This window comes from Syngnathus floridae, chromosome 6 (genome assembly GCF_059516105.1).
Source record: "Syngnathus floridae isolate MCC-2025c chromosome 6, RoL_Sflo_1.0, whole genome shotgun sequence".
Classification (NCBI taxonomy): Eukaryota; Metazoa; Chordata; class Actinopteri; order Syngnathiformes; family Syngnathidae; genus Syngnathus; species Syngnathus floridae.
Genome location: NC_142418.1, coordinates 15,790,880 through 15,810,633, shown reverse-complemented (window position 1 = coordinate 15,810,633; position 19,754 = coordinate 15,790,880). Strand labels below are relative to the sequence as shown.

At 47.7% G+C, this 19,754-nt stretch overlaps 3 protein-coding genes and 1 long non-coding RNA gene across 8 annotated transcripts; 2 read left to right on the top strand and 2 right to left on the bottom strand.

Annotated features, from left to right (window-relative positions):
* Nucleotides 1–443: 443 nt before the first annotated feature.
* asz1 (ankyrin repeat, SAM and basic leucine zipper domain containing 1) lies at nucleotides 444–7,922 on the top strand. Of its 2 annotated transcripts, none has more exons than XM_088378451.1 (14): nucleotides 444–521; nucleotides 898–1,012; nucleotides 1,590–1,683; nucleotides 1,768–1,890; nucleotides 2,805–2,916; nucleotides 4,234–4,345; nucleotides 4,402–4,536; nucleotides 4,658–4,770; nucleotides 4,950–5,022; nucleotides 5,373–5,429; nucleotides 5,723–5,835; nucleotides 6,701–6,806; nucleotides 6,912–7,025; nucleotides 7,518–7,922. In XM_088378451.1, exons 2-14 carry the CDS (start codon nucleotides 905–907, stop codon nucleotides 7,680–7,682), a joined length of 1,425 nt encoding a protein of 474 aa, XP_088234577.1. In that variant the 5' UTR covers nucleotides 444–521; nucleotides 898–904; the 3' UTR covers nucleotides 7,683–7,922. The 2 variants fall into 2 exon arrangements, with proteins under 2 accessions (XP_088234577.1, XP_088234576.1); XM_088378450.1 differs by lacking the exon at nucleotides 444–521 and adding an exon at nucleotides 683–721.
* Nucleotides 2,971–9,588, bottom strand: LOC148396863 (uncharacterized). Its single transcript, XR_015859014.1, has 3 exons — nucleotides 9,022–9,588; nucleotides 7,324–7,646; nucleotides 2,971–5,420 (listed from the first exon to the last, which is right to left on the bottom strand). It is a non-coding gene; the product is annotated as an uncharacterized LOC148396863 (long non-coding RNA).
* wnt2 (wingless-type MMTV integration site family member 2) lies at nucleotides 8,296–10,585 on the top strand. Its single transcript, XM_088378452.1, has 5 exons — nucleotides 8,296–8,436; nucleotides 9,033–9,253; nucleotides 9,318–9,595; nucleotides 9,775–10,045; nucleotides 10,126–10,585. The coding sequence occupies exons 1-5, from the start codon at nucleotides 8,360–8,362 to the stop codon at nucleotides 10,329–10,331; spliced, it is 1,053 nt and encodes a 350-aa protein (XP_088234578.1). The 5' UTR covers nucleotides 8,296–8,359; the 3' UTR covers nucleotides 10,332–10,585.
* A 268-nt stretch (nucleotides 10,586–10,853) lies between these two features.
* On the bottom strand, nucleotides 10,854–19,618 carry cnot4a (CCR4-NOT transcription complex, subunit 4a). 4 transcript variants are annotated; one of them, XM_088378439.1, is made up of 13 exons: nucleotides 19,370–19,618; nucleotides 17,422–17,645; nucleotides 16,799–16,996; nucleotides 16,634–16,719; nucleotides 16,140–16,248; nucleotides 15,943–16,068; nucleotides 15,726–15,850; nucleotides 15,438–15,644; nucleotides 15,291–15,348; nucleotides 14,948–15,200; nucleotides 13,595–14,101; nucleotides 13,121–13,345; nucleotides 10,854–13,020 (listed from the first exon to the last, which is right to left on the bottom strand). In XM_088378439.1, the coding sequence occupies exons 2-13, from the start codon at nucleotides 17,593–17,595 to the stop codon at nucleotides 12,686–12,688; spliced, it is 2,403 nt and encodes an 800-aa protein (XP_088234565.1). In that variant the 5' UTR covers nucleotides 17,596–17,645; nucleotides 19,370–19,618; the 3' UTR covers nucleotides 10,854–12,685. The 4 variants fall into 4 exon arrangements, with proteins under 4 accessions (XP_088234565.1, XP_088234568.1, XP_088234567.1 ...); XM_088378442.1 differs by having other exon boundaries at nucleotides 16,140–16,241; nucleotides 16,633–16,719; nucleotides 19,370–19,617; XM_088378441.1 differs by lacking the exon at nucleotides 19,370–19,618 and adding an exon at nucleotides 19,220–19,363.
* Nucleotides 19,619–19,754: the final 136 nt, after the last annotated feature.

Genomic DNA, 19,754 nt, shown 5'->3' with positions numbered 1-19,754 from the left:
AAAAACAAATGAAAATTTCCAAATTAAATTGATTTGAACTGCTGGTTCAACTTATTTTTCTATGTGAAACTTCAAATTAATACAAAGTTAAAACATAGAACGTATGGCTAACGCTAATATTTGATCAATTAAACTAGACTATGAATTTATTCAAAATAAATTAATAAAAAATACATTAAATTACATTTATTTGGACTGTATAGTACAACTGATTTAACCATTTGGAAAAGATAAAAGTGCATTAAAAATATACTAGTAATAATCACAGGCATCCCCCTGGAAAGGTGTCCCTTACAGATTGACAGATTGTATTTTTGTTTCTCCATATTTCATCACACCACACTAATCGGTAGAAAGAGTTCCGCTACGGGAAATCGTCTTAAGAAACGTCTTAAAAAAACAAAAAATCTTCGGTTTCATACGACGCACAGTTTCAGGAAAGGGAGGAAGGACAAAAAACATTCCACAGGGGAACTCCAATAAAGTAGGCACGGTGTGGTGAAGTCTTATCAGCGCTTTAGGTGTGTTCAAATTGTTTTGGTCCAATTCATTTGAAAAGCTGTGGCTGACTCACGCTGACAGGGATTGTCTTTGATTGGATTGTCTGTCTTTTTGAAACCGTTTAAAATAAAATAAAACACACAACAGCTCGAGATTCTCCTTGAAGCTCTCAGTAGAGGAAACACTGACCTCTGCTGGACATTCATGCAAACACTGGATTGTGTGAGTTAGTTCCTTCTCAATAATTTGCCGCTAAAAATACCATATATAAACATTGTAAAATACAAGGAAAGCGTTAATAAATATAAAATACTTAAGAAGCAGTATATATGTATATGTTGTTGGCGCCACCTAGCCTGTTAATTTGTGTTCTCCGCTGCTTCGTCAACATTGCAGAGTCGTCATGGAGGACTCGAAGGCTATTTCATTCCCAGCTGGATATGAAAGCGACTCAAGCAGCGATGACTGGTTCATGGAGCGCCCCCGTGACAAAAAGATTTACGATATTCAGGTAAGTTTGATTTGGAAACAAGAAAAAACTTCGTCATCCTACCGGAAGTCGCTCGCTTGGCTTGCCCGCCATTAGCAATGCTAACAAGTCAACCAGGCCAGTTGCGTTCCTCGATGTCCGTCAAAATGAGATTACGTTGGTCAACATTCTTGTGCAATTGAATTGAAACAGATCACAAAATAACTTATTTTATTAATTAGATGGTGTGCATTGATAAATGTTGCAAGCTACAAACTCCAGTCGCTGCAAAAAAAATTTTTTTTGTTTACCTCGAATATCTAAATCATAAATGCAAAAGTTCTTAAAGTCTGATTCAGTTGGGTCATACTTATTAAATAAGTAGGCTTAGATTTGATGAATAAGGCTTCTAAAATAGGAATGTGCCGATTACATTTGTTCGAACCCAAGTCCGACTCATTTGATTTTGAATATTTGCAGGAGATACTGTCATCATCTGATCTCTTGACTTTGCAAGAAGATAAAAACAATTGTGCATTCAAATTGCTTGCATTGAATACATGATACTGTTGCTTACTTTTTAAAAAAAATCTAACTAGTGTATTTGTTATTGTGACAGAATGCTGATAATACCGGGACAGAAAAAGTCAATTTGCTAAAATCAGCCATCAGAGAAGGCAACGTTGCTGCCATTGAACAGCTGCTGGACAATGGCAAGAACCTTTTCATTCCAACAACAGCAATTAAAAATGTTTTTGTGAGCCATCTAGTAGTAATCTTGTGGATATTATACACAGGCATGGATGTGGAGAGCAGCCTGGGCTTTGACTGCACACCTCTGATGTGTGCTGTCAGTGTGGCGGACTACAATGTGGCCAAAGTGCTTCTGGATCGGGGAGCCAACGCCAACTTCAGCAAAGGTCTCTCTCAGGAACAAATAATTATCACATAGAACCACTCCAACATTTAACTTTCACTAGTATAGTTACTAAGGCAAGAAGAACACAGCGGCATGGTCAGGCCGCTAACAACAACATGGTTCATCTGACTTTACTTAACAGCGATGACGCCAAAGAGGAAATGTTGCAGAAACACCACACCTCTGATCCTTGGGAGTTGTTTTTAGTTCAGGCACTGCCTCGCCATCCTTTGCATGTGTTGCGTCAAGGTCTGCCTGCTTCAAAAAAGCCGGCGGGAACAATTCTTTCATGGCGTGAAGGTCTACATCTTTACTCAGCTACTTGATGTTGGAGGCAGGTGCAGTAAACAACTAAATGCACCAATGGCCTTTTTTTTTTCTCACAAATGAACGCATGAACGACACACATCCCGGTCGCCACACTGCTGCCATTCCCGCTCAGCAAAATCTCTGGATCAGCATTTATTTACTCCGATCCCATACACACACATGTCGGACTCGTCTGGTTTGCACCCACGCAAAGAATATATAAACAACAAAGACACAGTTCCACATAGACAGATGGTGAGGCCCAAACACAAATAATAACACAAATAAATAACACATTGCCGGAACTAAATTGGAATTGAGCAGGAACAACTCCAGACGTCAATGATGCTAACGTAGTTAAATCCAATCTAAATCATAAAAAAATGAAAATAACTTCAGTAATGTAAATCTCAACATAAGAAAATCTCAGTTGGGGGTGAGTACATGGTGCAAAAACTTTTTTTGTCTGCCATTTTGGTTTGAAGCGGCCATTTTATAGTAACTGGGGACGTTGAAGCAGACGGACAAGCTTTAGGCGTGAAGTTTTACCCCATGGATGACTCGTCACATGTTCTTCTTGAGTAAATGTGATGTTCCTGTTTGTAGGTGGCAGGTCGGTGTTGATGGCCAGCTGCACTGCATCGGCAAAGGAGGACAAAATTGCTCGCTGTGTGGAGCTTCTGCTCTCCAGGAACGCCGACCCCAACATGGCGGACACGTGAGTTGGTTGGGTGCAAGGAAGTTCAATCTGGCTCAGATCTGGTTCAAATGTACGATTGTTGTACAAAGGAGTCAATCAGTTCATCAACAACTAATCGATTAGCTTATTCATTGAAACGAAAAGTTGCTGCAATCTTAAAACTTGTTTTGCCGTTAATTTTTTTTCTCGCTACGATGACAATGCATCTTCTGTTTAGCTTACACGCTAACACACTGTTGCTCTACCAGTGCCAAGTGTTCATTTCCCTCCTCAACCAAATATTTGAGCGAAGCAGTTTCGCAGCGATGACGACAAACCCCCCACGGCGCCGAGCGGCGCGTACGTTGATGTGGTTAGATTCCATCAAACGTCCGCCGTCGCTTACGTCGGAGCATCTGACCAAAAAATGAACACCAGCTGCCTCTGCTTGGGTGTAAACAAACGCACTCCCAACAAACCCGACGCGGACCCCCAATTGTTCTCACGCGCTCACGTTTACTCAACTGTTGAGGCGGGAAGTGGCTTCGGGCTGCCATGCACATGTGAGTCTGGGCCTGCGACTGCCGTTCCGCCCGAAAGCCGAATAAATAAATACGACAAAGATATTCCCGCTTTTTAAACTCGCCCGCTTTTCCTGGCATTGCCCGCCGGGTCGATCTGACCTGTGACATAACAAGATGGTTCAGTTCGCCTATTGAAAAGTCCCGTCTACTCTGACCTTAAATCTCAACTTGACCTTTTTATGGTCGGACAGTCGCGCTGATAAGAATGATGTACGGTCCCGCTGATTGGACCGCTTGCACGGAAACCGTATGAGAAAGACCTCGCGAGGGCTGTCGGGCCGACGGTAGAAACGGACGACGTGAGCGTTCCCCGTTCCCACTGCTCCAAGAGGAAGTGCGCCGTGGTGAAGTGAGCAGGAATGCGCGCAAATTGACATCAAACATTAACTTTTGTCTACGCCAGGGTGATTAATTTGACTGTTCGCCGTCACGCTGTTTGACCAGCGCCGAGTCTTTCCCAGACGACTCACTAAATCACCGCTGCAAGTCAACAGTGAGCTCGCCGCGGACGTATGATGTGAAAAAAAAAAAGTGACTGATGTACAGTACAGTGTTTGTCTCAACAGTGCCATTGCTGTTATTGAAAGAGGAATTGTCTTTAGCTTATCTCACCAGTTTAAAAAAAAACAAAAAAAACCCGTTAAAATTACCCTGATGTTTTTTCAGGGTGAAAACTTTATTTAAATAGTCCAAATGTAAAATTCATGCGCAAGTCGGAGCAAGGTTAATGTTGAAAGTGTGTAAATTCTCTCTCTTTTTTTTTTTTTTTTAGATCTCAGATGACATGCCTGATGTTCGCTGCCAGAGACAACTACTGCAAGGTCCTCAACCTGCTGGCGTCTCACGGAGCCGACCTCAATATGCAAAACGCCAACGGATACACCGTATGTGACATTGTTGCGGTTCCTCGTGCGTGCGTGTAACCACGGTAACGTTTCAGGCCTTGTCGGTGGCCGTGCACCACGGCCAGGAAAAGGCCGTGCTGAAGCTCCTCCAGCTGGGAGCCGACAGCAGCATCGCCACCACCGAGGGGAAAAGTCCCGCTGAGCTAGCTTTGCTTCTCAAGCACATGCAGGTGCCATCATCACAAATTCTCCATTGAGCAACTTCTGTCTGACCTACTCAACTTCAATGAACACTTTTGTGTTTCAAGCTGCTTGTTTCGAAGTGTTCTGTTCATTCCAAAAACCGTGCAGATCGCCAGGATTCTCTCCTCAGCTTTGAACGTCGATCCCGTGCTACCTTTCGACTCCACGAAGGAAAGCCTTTCTACGATCGTCAAGTCCAACACTCCATCTTTTGCCGAAAGGTAAAACACCACCAGTTCACACGGAGCTGGCTGTCTTCCCTGAAAAACGTCACAGAGGTAACTTTTGCGTTTGGCGCCCTCTGTTGGATTCTCTCCGCAACTGCAGGAATCACAATTTTTGCCCTGATAAACACGAAATCAAATCCCTCAAAGTCACACAGTTTCTTTTTACGCACCAGCGTGCCCAAGCTGGATGAGATGGAGCTCCTTCTTCACGGTCTGGATCTCGACTACCTCATCGACATCATGCATGTACGTCAACGCTGTTTGTATTATGTCTCCACTTTCTTCCAAGGCTAACAAAAAACGCTTCGACACATTTCACATCATCCCTGGCTCCGACAAATTTCCAGGGTGGCCTTCCCACATCTCCCTGATGTCATCATATTGATTAATGATATCACACGGTCTATCTTATTAGCTCCACAGGTGAGATGTTACAGTAGCAGCTGTGAGGCACTCGCTATGACATTTTCATGTAATGAGGTGTGCAGTTTACATATTTTACTAGCACGGTACCTGGAGGAGGTTCAGTTTGACAGATGCTGGTGCCGTCCATGCAGGCGCATCGCTCAAGTTGTGCCGTGCTCCCTCCCTCACAGGAGAAGGACATCACCTGGAGCAAGCTGCTGACTATGGAGGAGGAGGACCTGGAGAAGGTAGAGGGTGACCGCAACCACTGTCAGTTCACATGAGGATGAGGGTAGCTCATGCTGCACACGTATGACTGATACGCTCCTGTGATTATCGCTTCATGTTTGGGAGCATTTTAGGAATTTGACATTGTTGTCTTCATGGGAAACCTAAACAGCTGAGCCATTTAAAAGATAATCTACTTCTCTATGTGCCCACTTCTATTATACAATATGGTTGTAGTTTATAAAAGAACTATATGAAAACAAAAATATTCTAGATCCAAAAATGTTCTCTGAGGCCATCTGTAATCTTATAGGTCGGAATCACAGAAGCAGCAGACCAGAAGAAGGTTCTGAGCGCTCTGCAGCAGATGCATCTGGACAAACTGGACCTGGGCACCATCGAGCAACTCGGAGTGACCGACAGCGGGTTCGTACAACGTCTTGCCTCTCAGTCCGTAATTCTGGACCAACATAGTCGAATAGCATCAAGCCAGTCGTTCCTCCCCCACTGGAAGTCGTCCATCATACCTGCGAGCATCTCTCATCCTCATTTGCGATCATCTAAACCTTTGCTAATGGTTTAAGTGGAGCTCTAATGATTTGTAAGGCGAGAGGCGACATGAGCTCGCCGCAGAGTCATCTCGGAGCACCCAATTGCTCCGCGAAGACTCGGCGGACTGACGTCAAGAGACAGAAGGATGGTGGAAGGCTTGACCAGGGCCCAGGCCTCACCACTTAGCGACACGGAGAACTTTTGATCAATTGAACGGGGAATCTCAGGATCACTTTTGTGCCGCTGAAAAGCAAAACACAATTTATAGGTTGTTCGTGGATCCCAAGTTGGATATAATAAAACAAACTAAAAAATTATTGTTAAAATGTATTCACTTGGAATAAATAAGAACAAATGTCTTGAAGAGCAACCAAAACGAGGAACTTAAAAAAAATTGACTGGCAGGCTCACCCATTTTTTCCCTGCGTAAAACAACAAAGCGTAACATAACATGAGCTATTTGTGCGGGCGTGCTGTCATCGCCACGCTAGACAAACTAGGAGTAGGGGAGAAGGGAGGCTGCGCCGCCTGACACTGTTTACACGGCTCACCCTGACGGAGTGCGCAGATGGAGCGCTAAGATAACAACTATCAATAAGTCGCGCTGTCCGCTGCGCCGCTCGAAGGAAAACCCATCACTTCTTCGGCCAGCCACCTGTTTGCTGCTGCGGCGCTCCTTCTTTTAGATAATCACTATCGTTTGTATCCATTCACTAAACTTCTTGTGTGTGTTCTTCAGGAGCGAGGAGCTGCTCAACTTCCTGATCAAGCTGAATCAGCAATGCTGCTGTCTGACTGAAACCATCCAGGACACCACCCGCCGCCTCCCCCTGCAGGTCTTCAAGGTACACCGCATGTTTGGACACGTGCGTCGTCAACCAATCAGGTTCAATATAATGTGGAGCTAAAAAAAAAATTTGCTTTGCGCATTTGTGTGCCAATGTGTGCAGCTGGTTTTCACCCTGGACCACAAGAGGGAGGCCCAGGACGTGTGCAGCCAACTCATGATGCAGACCAAAGACCTGCAGACCGAAGTCAACTGCCTGCACAATCTGCTCTGCCAGGTCGGTAAACTTGCGCATACTGTATGCGAATGTTGACAAGCTCCAGCACGTGTGTGCGTGTGTGTTCGTGGCAGACTTTAGCGTGACAGGAGCGAATCCTCACAGCCAATAAGTCAGCACCACCGTGACACAGCCCTGTCAGCACACAGACACCAGGAGGAGGGAAGATGGGGGGGAGGGAGGGGGTCAGCGTCGGTGATGCAGGTTGTGGGGTGACGGAATTTAGAGGGCTGATGGGTTGGGTCCGGGTTGAGGGGTGTGTAGAGTTGAAGGAGACAAATTGGGGGGGGGGGGGTACCTCAGCTGTGTCATGTCTCAGCGGGGTCCGTACCTACAAAGGTACCTGTAGCAAAGCCATGTGGGTCTGAGCTGAAGGTTGTGGGGAGCACAGTTCTGAAGGTCTGTTGGGGCGGGGCTGGAAATGGGTCGGTCCAACTATTGACATTACTGTCGAGCCCCAAGTGGACTAAAATCAATGGTTTTCCCACACAGATGAACAAGGCCCCAAATAGCTGTCGGCTTCCTCCGCCCGTCGCCCGCGACCAGAGGACGCTGCCGGCCGTCGCGAGCGTCGCCGCAGCCGCACTGGGGGTGACCCTCCTCTTCCTCAGCCGTGGCTATCTGCCAAAGTTAGCAAACGTCTTCACATTCTTGTAACCACACGCATTTGTTTGTATGATGCAAGCAAGACTTCTTGTAAAGTTGAATCCTGTTTTCTTTTTTTTATAAAACTATGTTGTGGTCTTGCAAAACATAATTTTACAAGGGTATGTTCAAATGTATAAGTTTTGATGTTTAGGAGTTCTGAAGGAAATATGTTGATAAAGAAGTTTCAAATGGCCAAAGTATTTGTTTCCTGAAATGCATCAAAGTAAAAGCGTTTTTCAAAAAGCATAATTTGACGCATGGTGTCCTTGACAATTAAATCGCATTTCTTCCACTGCCATTTATTTTTCAGATCCAAAGTCACGTCATTCAACTTCACTTTGAGGTGCTTCTGATTGATTATAAGACGCACTCTTGATAGATTTTCAAGTGCGCCTTATAGTCCGAAAAATACGTTAATCGGCAAAACGCCAGCCAATTGGCATACTGTCATTATTTTGAAAAGGCCAAGTATTAATCAGCTCCTCCATAAATTCTTTATGAAGCGAGTCAGGAAATTAACGTGATTGAAACATTCCAGTGTCGCGGATTCTTTGCGCGCGCCTCGGCCACCCAAGCAGAAGGACGTGAAGACTCGTTGGTGCTTCCCGCCCCGTTGCGCCGCCGCCTCTCATTTGCCACTCGTGCTCTCGGCGGACATGCAACAAAAGTGATCCCGCGCGGCCGACATGAACGCCTCGGCGTGTGGACTATGTTGGTGCGTGTGCGCGACCGTGTGTGTGCTGAGTGTCGACGCGTCTTGGTGGTGAGTTTGCATCATTGCGCTGCTCTGAAAGTATGAAGCTTTTTTTTTTTTTATTAGATGCCTTTGCATGAATTGTCATGAAGTTTTCTTGGCTGCAGGTTCACATTGTTGCATTTGACCTTTTGCTGTAGTTTGCCCTCATAATTTTTTAGTCATTCCACTAAAGTTATCAAATGTTCTTGCTGCTGTCTATTGAAATCCTTTACGGTATCTTTACAAGTCTCAACCGGTCTCTTGGTGCTTTTTCCCTTCACGGCAAACATTTCAACACCTCTTGCAATAATCATACACGTCTCTCGACTGTAGCCTCTCGATTATTAATTCCTGACGTGGACATGAAGCCAACTCCGGAATATAATCACTTATTCGAGCAAATTCTAGAACCTGGAAAAGTGCTTTGTAGATGTAAGTGATTATCATTATCATCATTAGTGTGCTTTTTTTTTTTTTTTTTTTTTTTACTCTGCTTTGGCAAAGTGGACAATACATGGAAACGATAGTGTACTTTGTTATTGAAAGTTACATTTGATTATTTATCATGTAAATGTTCACTTGTGTGGTGAAGTGTAGCTGCTGCCTGGTTACCTTCCAAACAGGTACATGAGCACTCTGGGCTCTCGCGTGATGTGCGACAACATCCCGGGGCTGGTGAGCGAGCAGCGGCAGCTGTGTCGCCAGCATCCCCGAGTGATGCAAGCCATCGGTGCCGGCGTGCAGGACTGGATTTCCGAGTGCCAGCACCAGTTTCGCAATCACCGCTGGAACTGCAACACGGTGGCGCGGGACCATAGTCTGTTTGGACGCTTGCTGCTGCGCGGTGAGTCCGGGACGGGTTGTTATCGTCACGGGTCCGGACGCTGATGGCGCCCGCTCCCCCTCAGGCAGCCGCGAGGTGGCTTTCATATACGCCATCTCGTCGGCGGGCGTGGTACACACGCTGGCGCGAGCGTGCAGCCGCGGCGAGCTGGATTCTTGCTCCTGCGACCCGCGTAAGACGGGTTCTTGGCAGGACCGGGTCGGTACCTTCGACTGGGGTGGCTGCAGTGACCACGTGGAGCACGCCGCCCGCTTCGCACACGCTTTTGTGGACGCCAAGGAGAGAAAGGAGCCCGACGCACGTGCCCTGATCAACCTTCACAACAACAGGGCCGGGCGCAAGGTGACGTCACGTCCCGCCCCGCCCCTTGCTCCTTTATACATGACGTCACTCAGGTGTTACCTTTGGAAGAGTAACGTTAAAAAAGGGAATTTTACTCGTGGATGAGTGGTCAACAAATATTTTATATGACACGACATATCAGCGTGACATGTTACTTGTGTTTTTTACACGCCCATCAGGCAGTAAAGCGTCTCCTGAGCCTGGAGTGCAAGTGCCACGGTGTGAGCGGCTCATGCAGCGCGCGCACCTGCTGGCTGGCCATGGCCGACTTCCGCCGAACCGGAGACGAACTCAGGCGCAAATATGAGCGCGCCGTCCACGTGGCCGTCAACCAGTACGGAGCGGCTTTGACGACGCTGCGTGCGTGGGGAAGACGCACGGCGCCTGGGAAGAACCAGCTGGTCTACTCGGACGAATCTCCGGACTTCTGTGTGCCCGACCACGACGCAGGTTATCCTAAAAGCGCAGTCGGTGACGCTAAATTGCCGTGGGCGTTTCAACGCTGACCGTGACGCACGTATACTTCGCAGGGTCCTTGGGCACGGGCGGGCGGCGGTGCAACGGGACGTCTCGGGGCGCAGACAGCTGCTCGGTCATGTGCTGCGGGCGAGGTTACGACACGGCGCGGGTGAGCCGCAGCGCCAAGTGCGAGTGCAAATTCCACTGGTGCTGCGCCGTGCACTGCAATGACTGCCACCAGGTGATGGACGTGCCCACCTGTAAGGACCATACGTGAACGTCATTGTCAGCAACATCGAAACTCGCTCATATAACCCGGACACTGTTCTTAAAAGTTTTTTCCCCACTAAAATGTATTTATTCATTTTATTTATTGTTTTATTCCTCCAGTTTGAAACGATGACGACCCCGCTATCGGGTTAGTGTATGCGAGTCGTATTTTCTTGTCTTTATTTTGATGGAGTAGTGTTGTGATTCTTCATTGTTCAATTAATTTTGTAAATAAAAAGTTCCAAAACATTTCTTATCCAACCAACATGAAAGAATATATACATTTTAGTCCACATACATTCAACATTTTACTGTACTATATAAGATATTTATAATTACATTAATTAAAGTATAAATAGAACACGAGAATGTGTTCTTTCTTTTATAAAAAGCCAGTGGAGTCGCCCTCTGCAGGCTAGATTAAGAAACACACGTCATAAGCAGACTTGGCTGAGTGTTATGTCGCCCTCTGGTGGGCAACATTAAACAGCTCAATAGGCCTCTGTAAATGACAACAGCAGACAAACACTAGGTTTTGAGTTTTCTGTTTTATTTAAGGTTCATCTTCCAGACCTGCAGAGGACAGTTTAACTTCCTTTTAAGCGCCTCAATTTTTCAGTTTTTTTTCTTTCCTCCTCAAGGCATTGTGTTAAAACCCTATTCATGACTGTGGCAGCTTCTCCCATTTTGATCATTGTGAGTCAATACTGTTAAACGGGGGACAGCGGAAAGGGGAGGAGGAGAGCAAACGAGGGTCACAAATTAAGACTTGAAAAGAAGAAAGGCGAAAGGTGGCAGGGGATGAAGTCAAGATGATGGGGAGAAAAAAAGGCTGAGATTCACCACTACAGTACTTTGTATTGCAGCACCTTTCTTTGTGACACACGCTCAAGTTGCACACAATAACGTAACCCCAGACATGACAGGTAGGGAAATAAATCAACCGTGGTCACAAGATTGATAAAGAACAGACGCACAAAGTGTCATGAAACGCAGAACTATTACATGACCATCCACTAGATGGCAGAAGATACATAAAATATATGTATCCACAGATTTTTTTTGGTTGTATGCTGGGCTGGGAGATTTACAGTGACTTGCACGTCTTGCAGCCAAGGAGTGCTCCATTTGCTTAGCTGGACGTTCTAATCATTATTTTGTCATTAATTAGGGCTTTGTAGCCACAAATTAGTGTTTCATGCCCGTGGTATCTAATTAGCATTGTGGACAAAAATCATTAGCATTTTGTGGCACAGTATTTCACCAACACAAATTTCTACTTCACTGTCACAAATGAGTACTTTGTGTACACATCACGTTTATTTTGCGGTCCCAAATTAGTAGTTGGTGCGTATGTTATACCCAATTATTGAACAGTGTCATTCATCCCTCACATGTCATGTCTGGGGCTCTCTAATATTGCAATCACAGACATGAGAGCTCACCTCCTCCATGCACCCGAGCCCTGTTCTCTCTCCGCTCCATTAAGGCCTCAATTAAGCCCTCGCGGGTGGACAAGGTGGGGCGAGGGGCCGATCGCTCCCAACCTAACCTCCCTAGTTAGTACTTAAATCCTCCTCTTCTCCCATCGAGTTTTCCTTCTATTTACTTGGTGGCCGTCCATATTAGGGCTAGGCTACTGTAGGTACCACACGGTGGCACTGTGAGTAAGGAGTCTAACCCTCGTGCTCAGGATATGTGCCACCATTTCCCGCGGGGGCGGACTCCCCCCTCACTTACACGACCCTCCCCTGCAATCGGGCACTGCTCTACCCTCTGATACAGAGGTTCAGCAAAAATGTCCCCGGGAGAGCGAATCTGGGCCTCTGGAGCCGGGGTCCTTTTGGTGTCTCCCTCCACCTTACGGGGAGCCCCGTGCATAGCCTGCGCGCCCTGTAATTCCCCGAAGCCTATCCCGCGTCGCCCCTCGGCAAGCAATAAAGCCAGGCGACAACTCTCATCCTTGATTCACAGCTTGCTTTGCTCCGTTAAAAAAAAAAATCTAAATAAAAAATTGACGGCGCCGTCTGTCCAACAATGGTTCACACTTTAGGTTAGTTACGTTTAAAAAGAAGACCCTCACTTAAGCTTAATTGACTCTTTTGTCAGTTTTAGGGTGCTCAGTGCTATGTTGGAGTCCCCCTCTCCCCCATCTAGGTCTAAGAAGTGGTGATGGTAGCAGATGGAGGTTATGATGGATCATTCGTGTGCCACAATCAAAAAAAGAGAGAAAAAAGTGGACCAAAAGAAAGCATAGTTGTTACTTTGTTAATCATTTTTCATACTCTGCAGATTGATGTGTTTCGCTTTTGAGGGGGCGGGGGTACATCATGACTGGGGTAAATGGGTGTAGTCTTGTATTCAGTGGCGGTCCGCAGCGGCACTCTGTAGCAACTCTGTGGCGGGCTGTCCCGGGGGTCTGAAGGCCGTCTGGAAGCCTGGCGGGGGGGAATGGAAATGGCTGGCGGGGCTTGCTGTGGCAGGGGGCAGGTAGGGGGCCCAGCCGGCAGCGGCGGCTCTGTGGTGGAGGGGGAGGTGGCCATCTAGGATGGCGCCGTGGAGGGGCTGGGGGGTGGGCGCCGCCACCGAGCCGGCCGGACCGTCCATCTCCGTGAGCGCCTGCAGGGACTTGAGCCAGTGTGGGGGGTTGTCGTCCTGGAGACAGTCTAAACTGGTCCCCGCTGAGGCCGGGATGCCTGCACGAAATAGGGGTACAAAGTGGGCATCAGAACCGAGGCGCCCACCTACTGAACTGGCTCGCCAGCCCTTTGGTGTGCTTAGCTGCGTCCGACCAACCTGTGATGATAGCGGGGTCCATCCAACTGGCGGTGCTGTCCCAGCTCAGGCTGTGCGAAATGCCTGCCGGACCGCCGATGTGGTTAACACTGTTTGAGGACGACGAGGACGAAGAGGACGACGAGTTGGGAAGGCCTCCGAAGTTGATGTTGATGTTGGGCAGGAGAGCTCGGAGGCCATCTTGCCACTCTTTCACATTTAGGCCTTCTATAGAGCCGCTGTTTTCTGCAAGAGGGCAAACCGCAGGCAAACATCTGAGCCATGATTGGTTGTTACCTCAGCAACTGTGATGTCATTTCTAGTCCTCAGACACACAATAGCGAGATGGATGAAGAAAAAGGGAGTGGGGCATTAGTGGCATGAGTAGTGGTCAGGAGTGTCGCATCCAAACATCTAAAGGCAACGGCCGTGTCAACTGTTCATTTTAGCTTGAAAAGCAGACAGTGGGCCGCAAATGCATTTTGGGCTACGTACCTGAGATGGGGATCCCTCCCAGACCTGTGCTATGCTGAGGAGGCAGATTCAGGTCCAAGAAATTACTGTGTGAGGCAGCACTGGCTGAGTGGTTCAAGTGTGTGAGGTTATTCCGCGAGGGGATGCCCATCCAAGGGGGTCTGCCTTGCTGCTGCTGTTGCTGTTGACTAGTCTGGCTGCTATGAGTGCCGGGGAAACTGCAGGAACTGTAGATGGCTCTGTGGTGGATCTGGGGGATGCGGGGCACGCCGCCGGGGAAGTGGTGAGAGTTGCCGGCGTTGCCGTTCGGGGGCAGCAGGCCGGGCCCGTGATTGTTCCCCTGGACGAAAGGGCCCGGGGAGGCGGGGCTCCGGTCCTGCACCGACAGCTCCTTCTCGATCAGGTCGGCCAGCGCTTTGCGGGTGACGTCGAACGGGTCGAAGCCCAGGTCGTCGTCCTGCTGTTTGCTGGACGAGCCGAAGCCGAAGGCCGCCTGCCAGTCCGTGGACGACGACACTGGTATCGTGTCTGCCAAGAGAGCAAAAGCACTTTTTCTTTAGGCAAAGCTAAGACCTGCGTGAACTAATTGATTCCCCTGTCGTGTACTACGGCTGACACTTGGCCACAGGGATTGCGGCAAAGCAATTTTTCTATTAGATATGTCTTTGGCTGGCCTGACTACAAAGAGGTATGTTTCTGTATACTCAATAAACAATACATAAACAAAAAACAAATGTAGACCAAAATGCAGAGAGAGATGAAATTCCAGCACACACACAAAGTTATGTCCCTTTCTCCGCCTCAAGCGAACAAGCAAACTATTCAGCCAGATAGCTACGGCTTGTGAAAGAAACTGTTATAATTCCAAGCACTTCATTGGCCTTTATCCGACACTCGAGCACTTTTCAGACCCTGAGAACACAACATTAGCATTCAAGCGTTTGAAGAATCCCAAGCACCTCACGTTTTTCACAATCACTGGCACATGGAGAGACACACACGGCAAATTGTATCTGCCGTTAAAAGGTGCATCATATTTGTTCTCTGTTGACTGTCAGTCGTTTACGTGGTCAATTGATTAGCACAATGACAGACTTGAGACCCCAAAGAGACCTCACTTGATTTCAATTTGGTCCTAAAAATGTCAATGGGGTGTGCGCTCATGGACGACAAAATGAATTCAGCTACCGCTAAGCGTGATAGAGGTCTACGCAATTCATCCTGTCCCAATGATACTTGCCAACTACACAAACAAGCGACGAACATCTTTAAACGTGCACCTTTATTGGGCTACGCAGATCCTCCAGCTGACTTAAGTGTGTGCCAGCCAACAACGACCACAAAAAGGAGAAGGAAAAAAAAATCTTGCGTTACCTGACGTAAAGAGGCTGTGCGGTTCCGGAGTCATGGGCCAGTCAGAGGTTCGGGGGTTGCTAGGAAATGGGGGCAGACCACTGGGGAGGGGGTTGGGGTGTCTGAAATTGCTGTTGTCCGAGAAGAGCGACTGTGACTCGGCCGCCGCGCCCTCGAAGGGCGAGCGGGCCGTCAGATCCGACACGCTGATGGGCACCACCAAGCTAGGCTTGCTTAAACCCGGAGGAGGAGAGGGGGAGTCGCTTGTGGCTATCTGGAAGGGAGGAAAGAGAGACATCGCGCTGGTCTTCTTGTCCGACTTCTTCAAATGGGGGGAAAAAGCAATTCTCGGAAGCGGTTCTACCTGTTGTAGAGTATCTCCGTTCACCATAGCGATTGACTCGGAAGCCTTGTCACTGGGACTGCAGGCGCATATTTGAGTGCATTAATAACACGACAAAAATTTAAAGCCTTTGGTGATACGTGGAGCTAGAGTGTCACCCCGTCCTACCTGTTGCTGTCACAGTTTGAGGAGAAGGGTGACATGGCAGTGCATTGGCCAGGACCCAGGTCTGTATCCAGACCGTCGGAGGTGAGACCCTCTTGGTCCAGATAGTCTAGCAGCGGAGGGGACTTGCGGTCCTCTGAAAGGCCATTGGCTAGTTTGCTATGCCCTGACAACGTGGGCCACCCATCTTTACCGTTGCTACTGTTTTGTCTGTCAGAAGAAGAAGAAAATAAAAAAAAGTGAGACGTCACAACAAAAGCACACGGCAGAAAGATGAAAGAAAAGGCTGACCTTTGCGTTAAGCCCGATTTACTCTTTGATTTTTCTGTACCACATGCTGGAGGTTGTAGAAAGCTAGGGTTTAGTTTATACAAGTCTTGGAGGAGTTTTTGCTCATATTCTTGATGTTTCCCGGCCTGAAAAGAGGAAGTTAAAAAATAAATTAAAGCGTCAGTACAAATCAATAACCAAAGGCGGGGTGACGACACACCACCACCAATTGCATTACCTGCATTTCGTCTTTAGTGAAGCTCGCTGCTTCATCTCCTAGCTCATGTAGATACATACAATCGGGTTTAGGACACTGCATACTTTTAAGGAAGTAACTGCAGTACTTTGTCGTGCCTAAAGAAGCCTGCGGGAGGAACGTGAGAATGTAAATAAGAGCAACTTAAACACGATTGCTGTCCTTTCCGGGGCGCTTACCTTGAGTGTTCTGCCATCCACCACCACGTTGTTGACGCACTGTATGGCCCTAAGAGCGTCCTCGGGGCGGACGTAGGTGACATACGCGCTGGCGCTCGGTCCCTGGACCATCAGAAGGATGAAGAGGAGACAAATCAGACAGACAGCTGCTGCAACCATTGAGTTTTTGCTGTAGTGTTGCGATTCCAAAGAGAAATGCAAGTTCCTCAAAATGTCTTGCAAATGTGCTCATTTTGGTTCGGCACAACAATCCAAGAGAACCAAAACGAGTCACAGCAAATTAAGTGATCTTACGGCGGCAAATAACAGAAGACTTTATTTGAACCACAGACGAACCAAAGTTTGATTGAATGTGACCAAAACGTGATACTCCCCAAAACATGTACAAAATTATTCAAAGCAACAGACTACAAGTCTATGAAAGCAGTCTTGGGGGGGGGGGGGGGGGGGGGGGGGGGGGGAAGACAAAATGCTATAATGTCTATGAACTCACCTGTGAGCCTGCATATGATGTACTATTGTTGATAACCACTTTATGGATCTTCCCAAACCTACCAAAATATTCTGGTCGTTTTAGGACCTGTAGGCGCAACCAAAACACTCGTGAGCCCATTCTATATACAGTAATTATTATTAACGCTAATTTCATGTCAGCACACCTCGGGGTCGGCGAGGCGCTGTGAGAGTCCCACCACGAAGACCAGGTTTCTCTGAACAACTCGAACGCTGGCCAAGTGCTTGCGGTTCTCCGTCACCTTCTGCTTCTTCTCGTTCTGTTTCTGCTTCTTTTCGTTCTTTATCCTCTGGATCTCCTCCTGTGACAGAGGCTTGTACACGGCGGGGTCCTCTGGGTATGGCTGCGGAAAAGACAGCAAACGTCAAGCATGGAGTCGAGCGTTGCTATTTCAGCCATTAAAACAGCTTTGGCTGAATTTACGCTCAAGTCGCTACGGGCTGTGGCGTAGTCTGCCACTAATGCAGTAGTAAAGTCACTATTCCAGTAAATCTTTGCATAAAAGGCCGAGGCCATAAATAAAACACTTACAACAATCTCATAAAAAAACATTAGGTATGCTCGACGCAACTTAACCTTGGTAACCTCGAAACGACTGATGTCAGTCCCCTGTGTTCTAATTGTTTGGATATTGAGTTGCAGGAACTAAGTTATATTCTTTTATAGGCTTGCATGAAATCTGGCCCTTGAAGTCAGGATAATACAAAATATATTTAAATTTTAAGGAACTTCAATCAATTCCTGGTTTATTAAGCGAGTCTTCCTCACCTTTCTGCAGGCCGGGCAAAGGCCGTTCTCGTCTGTGCGGATACGGTGCCAGCAGAAGCGGCAGATCTGGTAGCCGCAGGTGCAGGGGAAGAAGTTGACGTCGTCGATCTCCAGCGGCTCCATGCACAGGGGGCACTCCATGGGGTCGTCCTTCATTTCGGGGCTATGGGACATCCTACGGCGGGCGGTGGTGCTGAGCGTTGAAGCGGTCACGGAGCGCAGAGCTGCGAGGAGGAAAGAAAGTGCAAAAACTTTCAAAATCAAGCCATACTGTTTTGTAGCGAGGCTCCATTCGGATCCTCCACGCTAACGTGTCCCCCTACTTTTAAACGCAATAGCTATCTGTTCCACTGCAGGTGTCGCCCGAGTGTTTTGACATTCACAAGCTTGAGCTGCAAAGCCACCGGGCGCTTGGCGAAAAGGGGGAATGCAGGACACTGGAAAGCTGTGAAAAAGGGGACGTCGGGCGTAAAAGCAGTGGCGGACAGCTGCAAAGGGTCACACAAGGTCACGTAAGCACAAAACTACCAATCGTTTGGGAAATCTTGTCAAGTCATCCATTTTCTACCATGCTTGCGAACATTCGAGTCTCAGGTGAGCTGGAGCAGGGACATGAACTTCGAATTTCACAAACGTGAGAACCACTGATCCAACGTGCCACCTCAAACCAAATCCATCCATTCACGAGAGGCGGGGTACATACACCGGGCAGCCAATTGTGCTACGCTCACCCTGGAGATCGATTCAGATTTTTTTTGCTCGTATGTGACACGTATCAGATTCTCGTTAGAAGTGTAAACACAGTGTAATCATAGCCATAAACAAACTACACTTTCAATTCGGAGCTGTCAAGAACCTAATATGCATGTTTTTTTGATTACACAAAAAAAGGTGTTAACATCCCACAGGAAAACCAGAGCAGAGATTGAGAGCAGAGTTTTGAGCCTAGAACCTCAGAAATACAAGCCGAGCCCTGCAGCATTAAATGAAGACCCAGTTAAGCAACTCAAAATTTGACCGAAACGCCCCAAATACAATCCAACCGGGTCCCAAGCTCAAGTTTAGCACATAACATGACTATTGATGTGATAAAGTCGTGCTTATCTCGGTTTGCTCCAGCGGTACCTAACGCCTCGTACACATCGGCAGTGATTGTGTATAAATAACGTGTTGTTAGCAGTCATGCTCTACTTAGTATGTGACAACACGGGCTGCCAGAACTTGGGAGCCCGATCAAGATTTGTGGAGCCCAAATAAAGCATTACGAAGGGGAGGAAAATAAACAGCAGCATTTCAAATGCGGTCCGCGCTGACGGCAATGCAGTTCTCAAGCCATTGTTTGGCCGGCGGACAGTACGAGCAAAAGTGTGTCCCATCTTCCGAGTGGTACCTTCTTGACAGATGTTATTTGAGCAGCACCGAGGAGAAGCTAACATTAGCCGCCATTCGCATAAAGGGAAGCTGCTTTTATATAAGAAGGCAGGGAGACAGAGGGGGGAAAAGGCGTCCGTAGGGTGGGCGGCGGAGATTGTTAACATTCAAATTGTGCATGTGCAAGCAGAGTTTCAACACGACACTGATATGAACTACTTTATAAAACGGTTGACAGTGACACGACGTGACGTTTCCCCCCCCTTACATATTGACAGCTCGCTTGTAGATAACCGCCTAGCATCAGCTAGCTTCGGGATGCTAACATCGGAGACGTACGGCAGAGGCTTACGGACGCGGCCTACGAATGCTAACGGTGAGCTGGGCGCAACTTCGCCGCGGATAAAACGTCTGACAGCGCTCTTACTGGCTCGGGGACACGCCGGCGGGTTTCGAACGGACTCGAGGATCAGCAACGGCTCGGCGACTTTACAAATGGAGCCTTTTGGCGATTGGGAGGGAGGGTGAAGGCGAGTTAGCTCGTCTTAGCAAGTTGGCTTACGTTAGCGTTACTTACCCTGTCCGTATTTAGCTTAGGATTCCACTCCAAGAGAGTCACACCGAATTGGGCGGGGACTGCCAGCCAATGTGTGTGTAATGTCAAAATATCTCGAAGCGGTCACTTGGGACAACCGTAGATGTGTTGTTCCGTTTAATTAAAAGCTATAAAGGTGTTTTTTGCCCCTGTCTTTTCTTAGTATTGAGGAGACAATTTACGCTCAAACCACCATCTTAGCTAGCATTAAAATAGGAAGGAGGGAGTGGAGTAGTACCCGACGCCACGGAGTCTGCGCAATGACAGCGGTGCATTTTGGGGGATGAAGTTTTTGGTATACTTCACGCAGCCTTGCCCAAGGGCCCGTCGCATCTGTGTACACTTGCAAAGACTCTTAGTTAAGTCC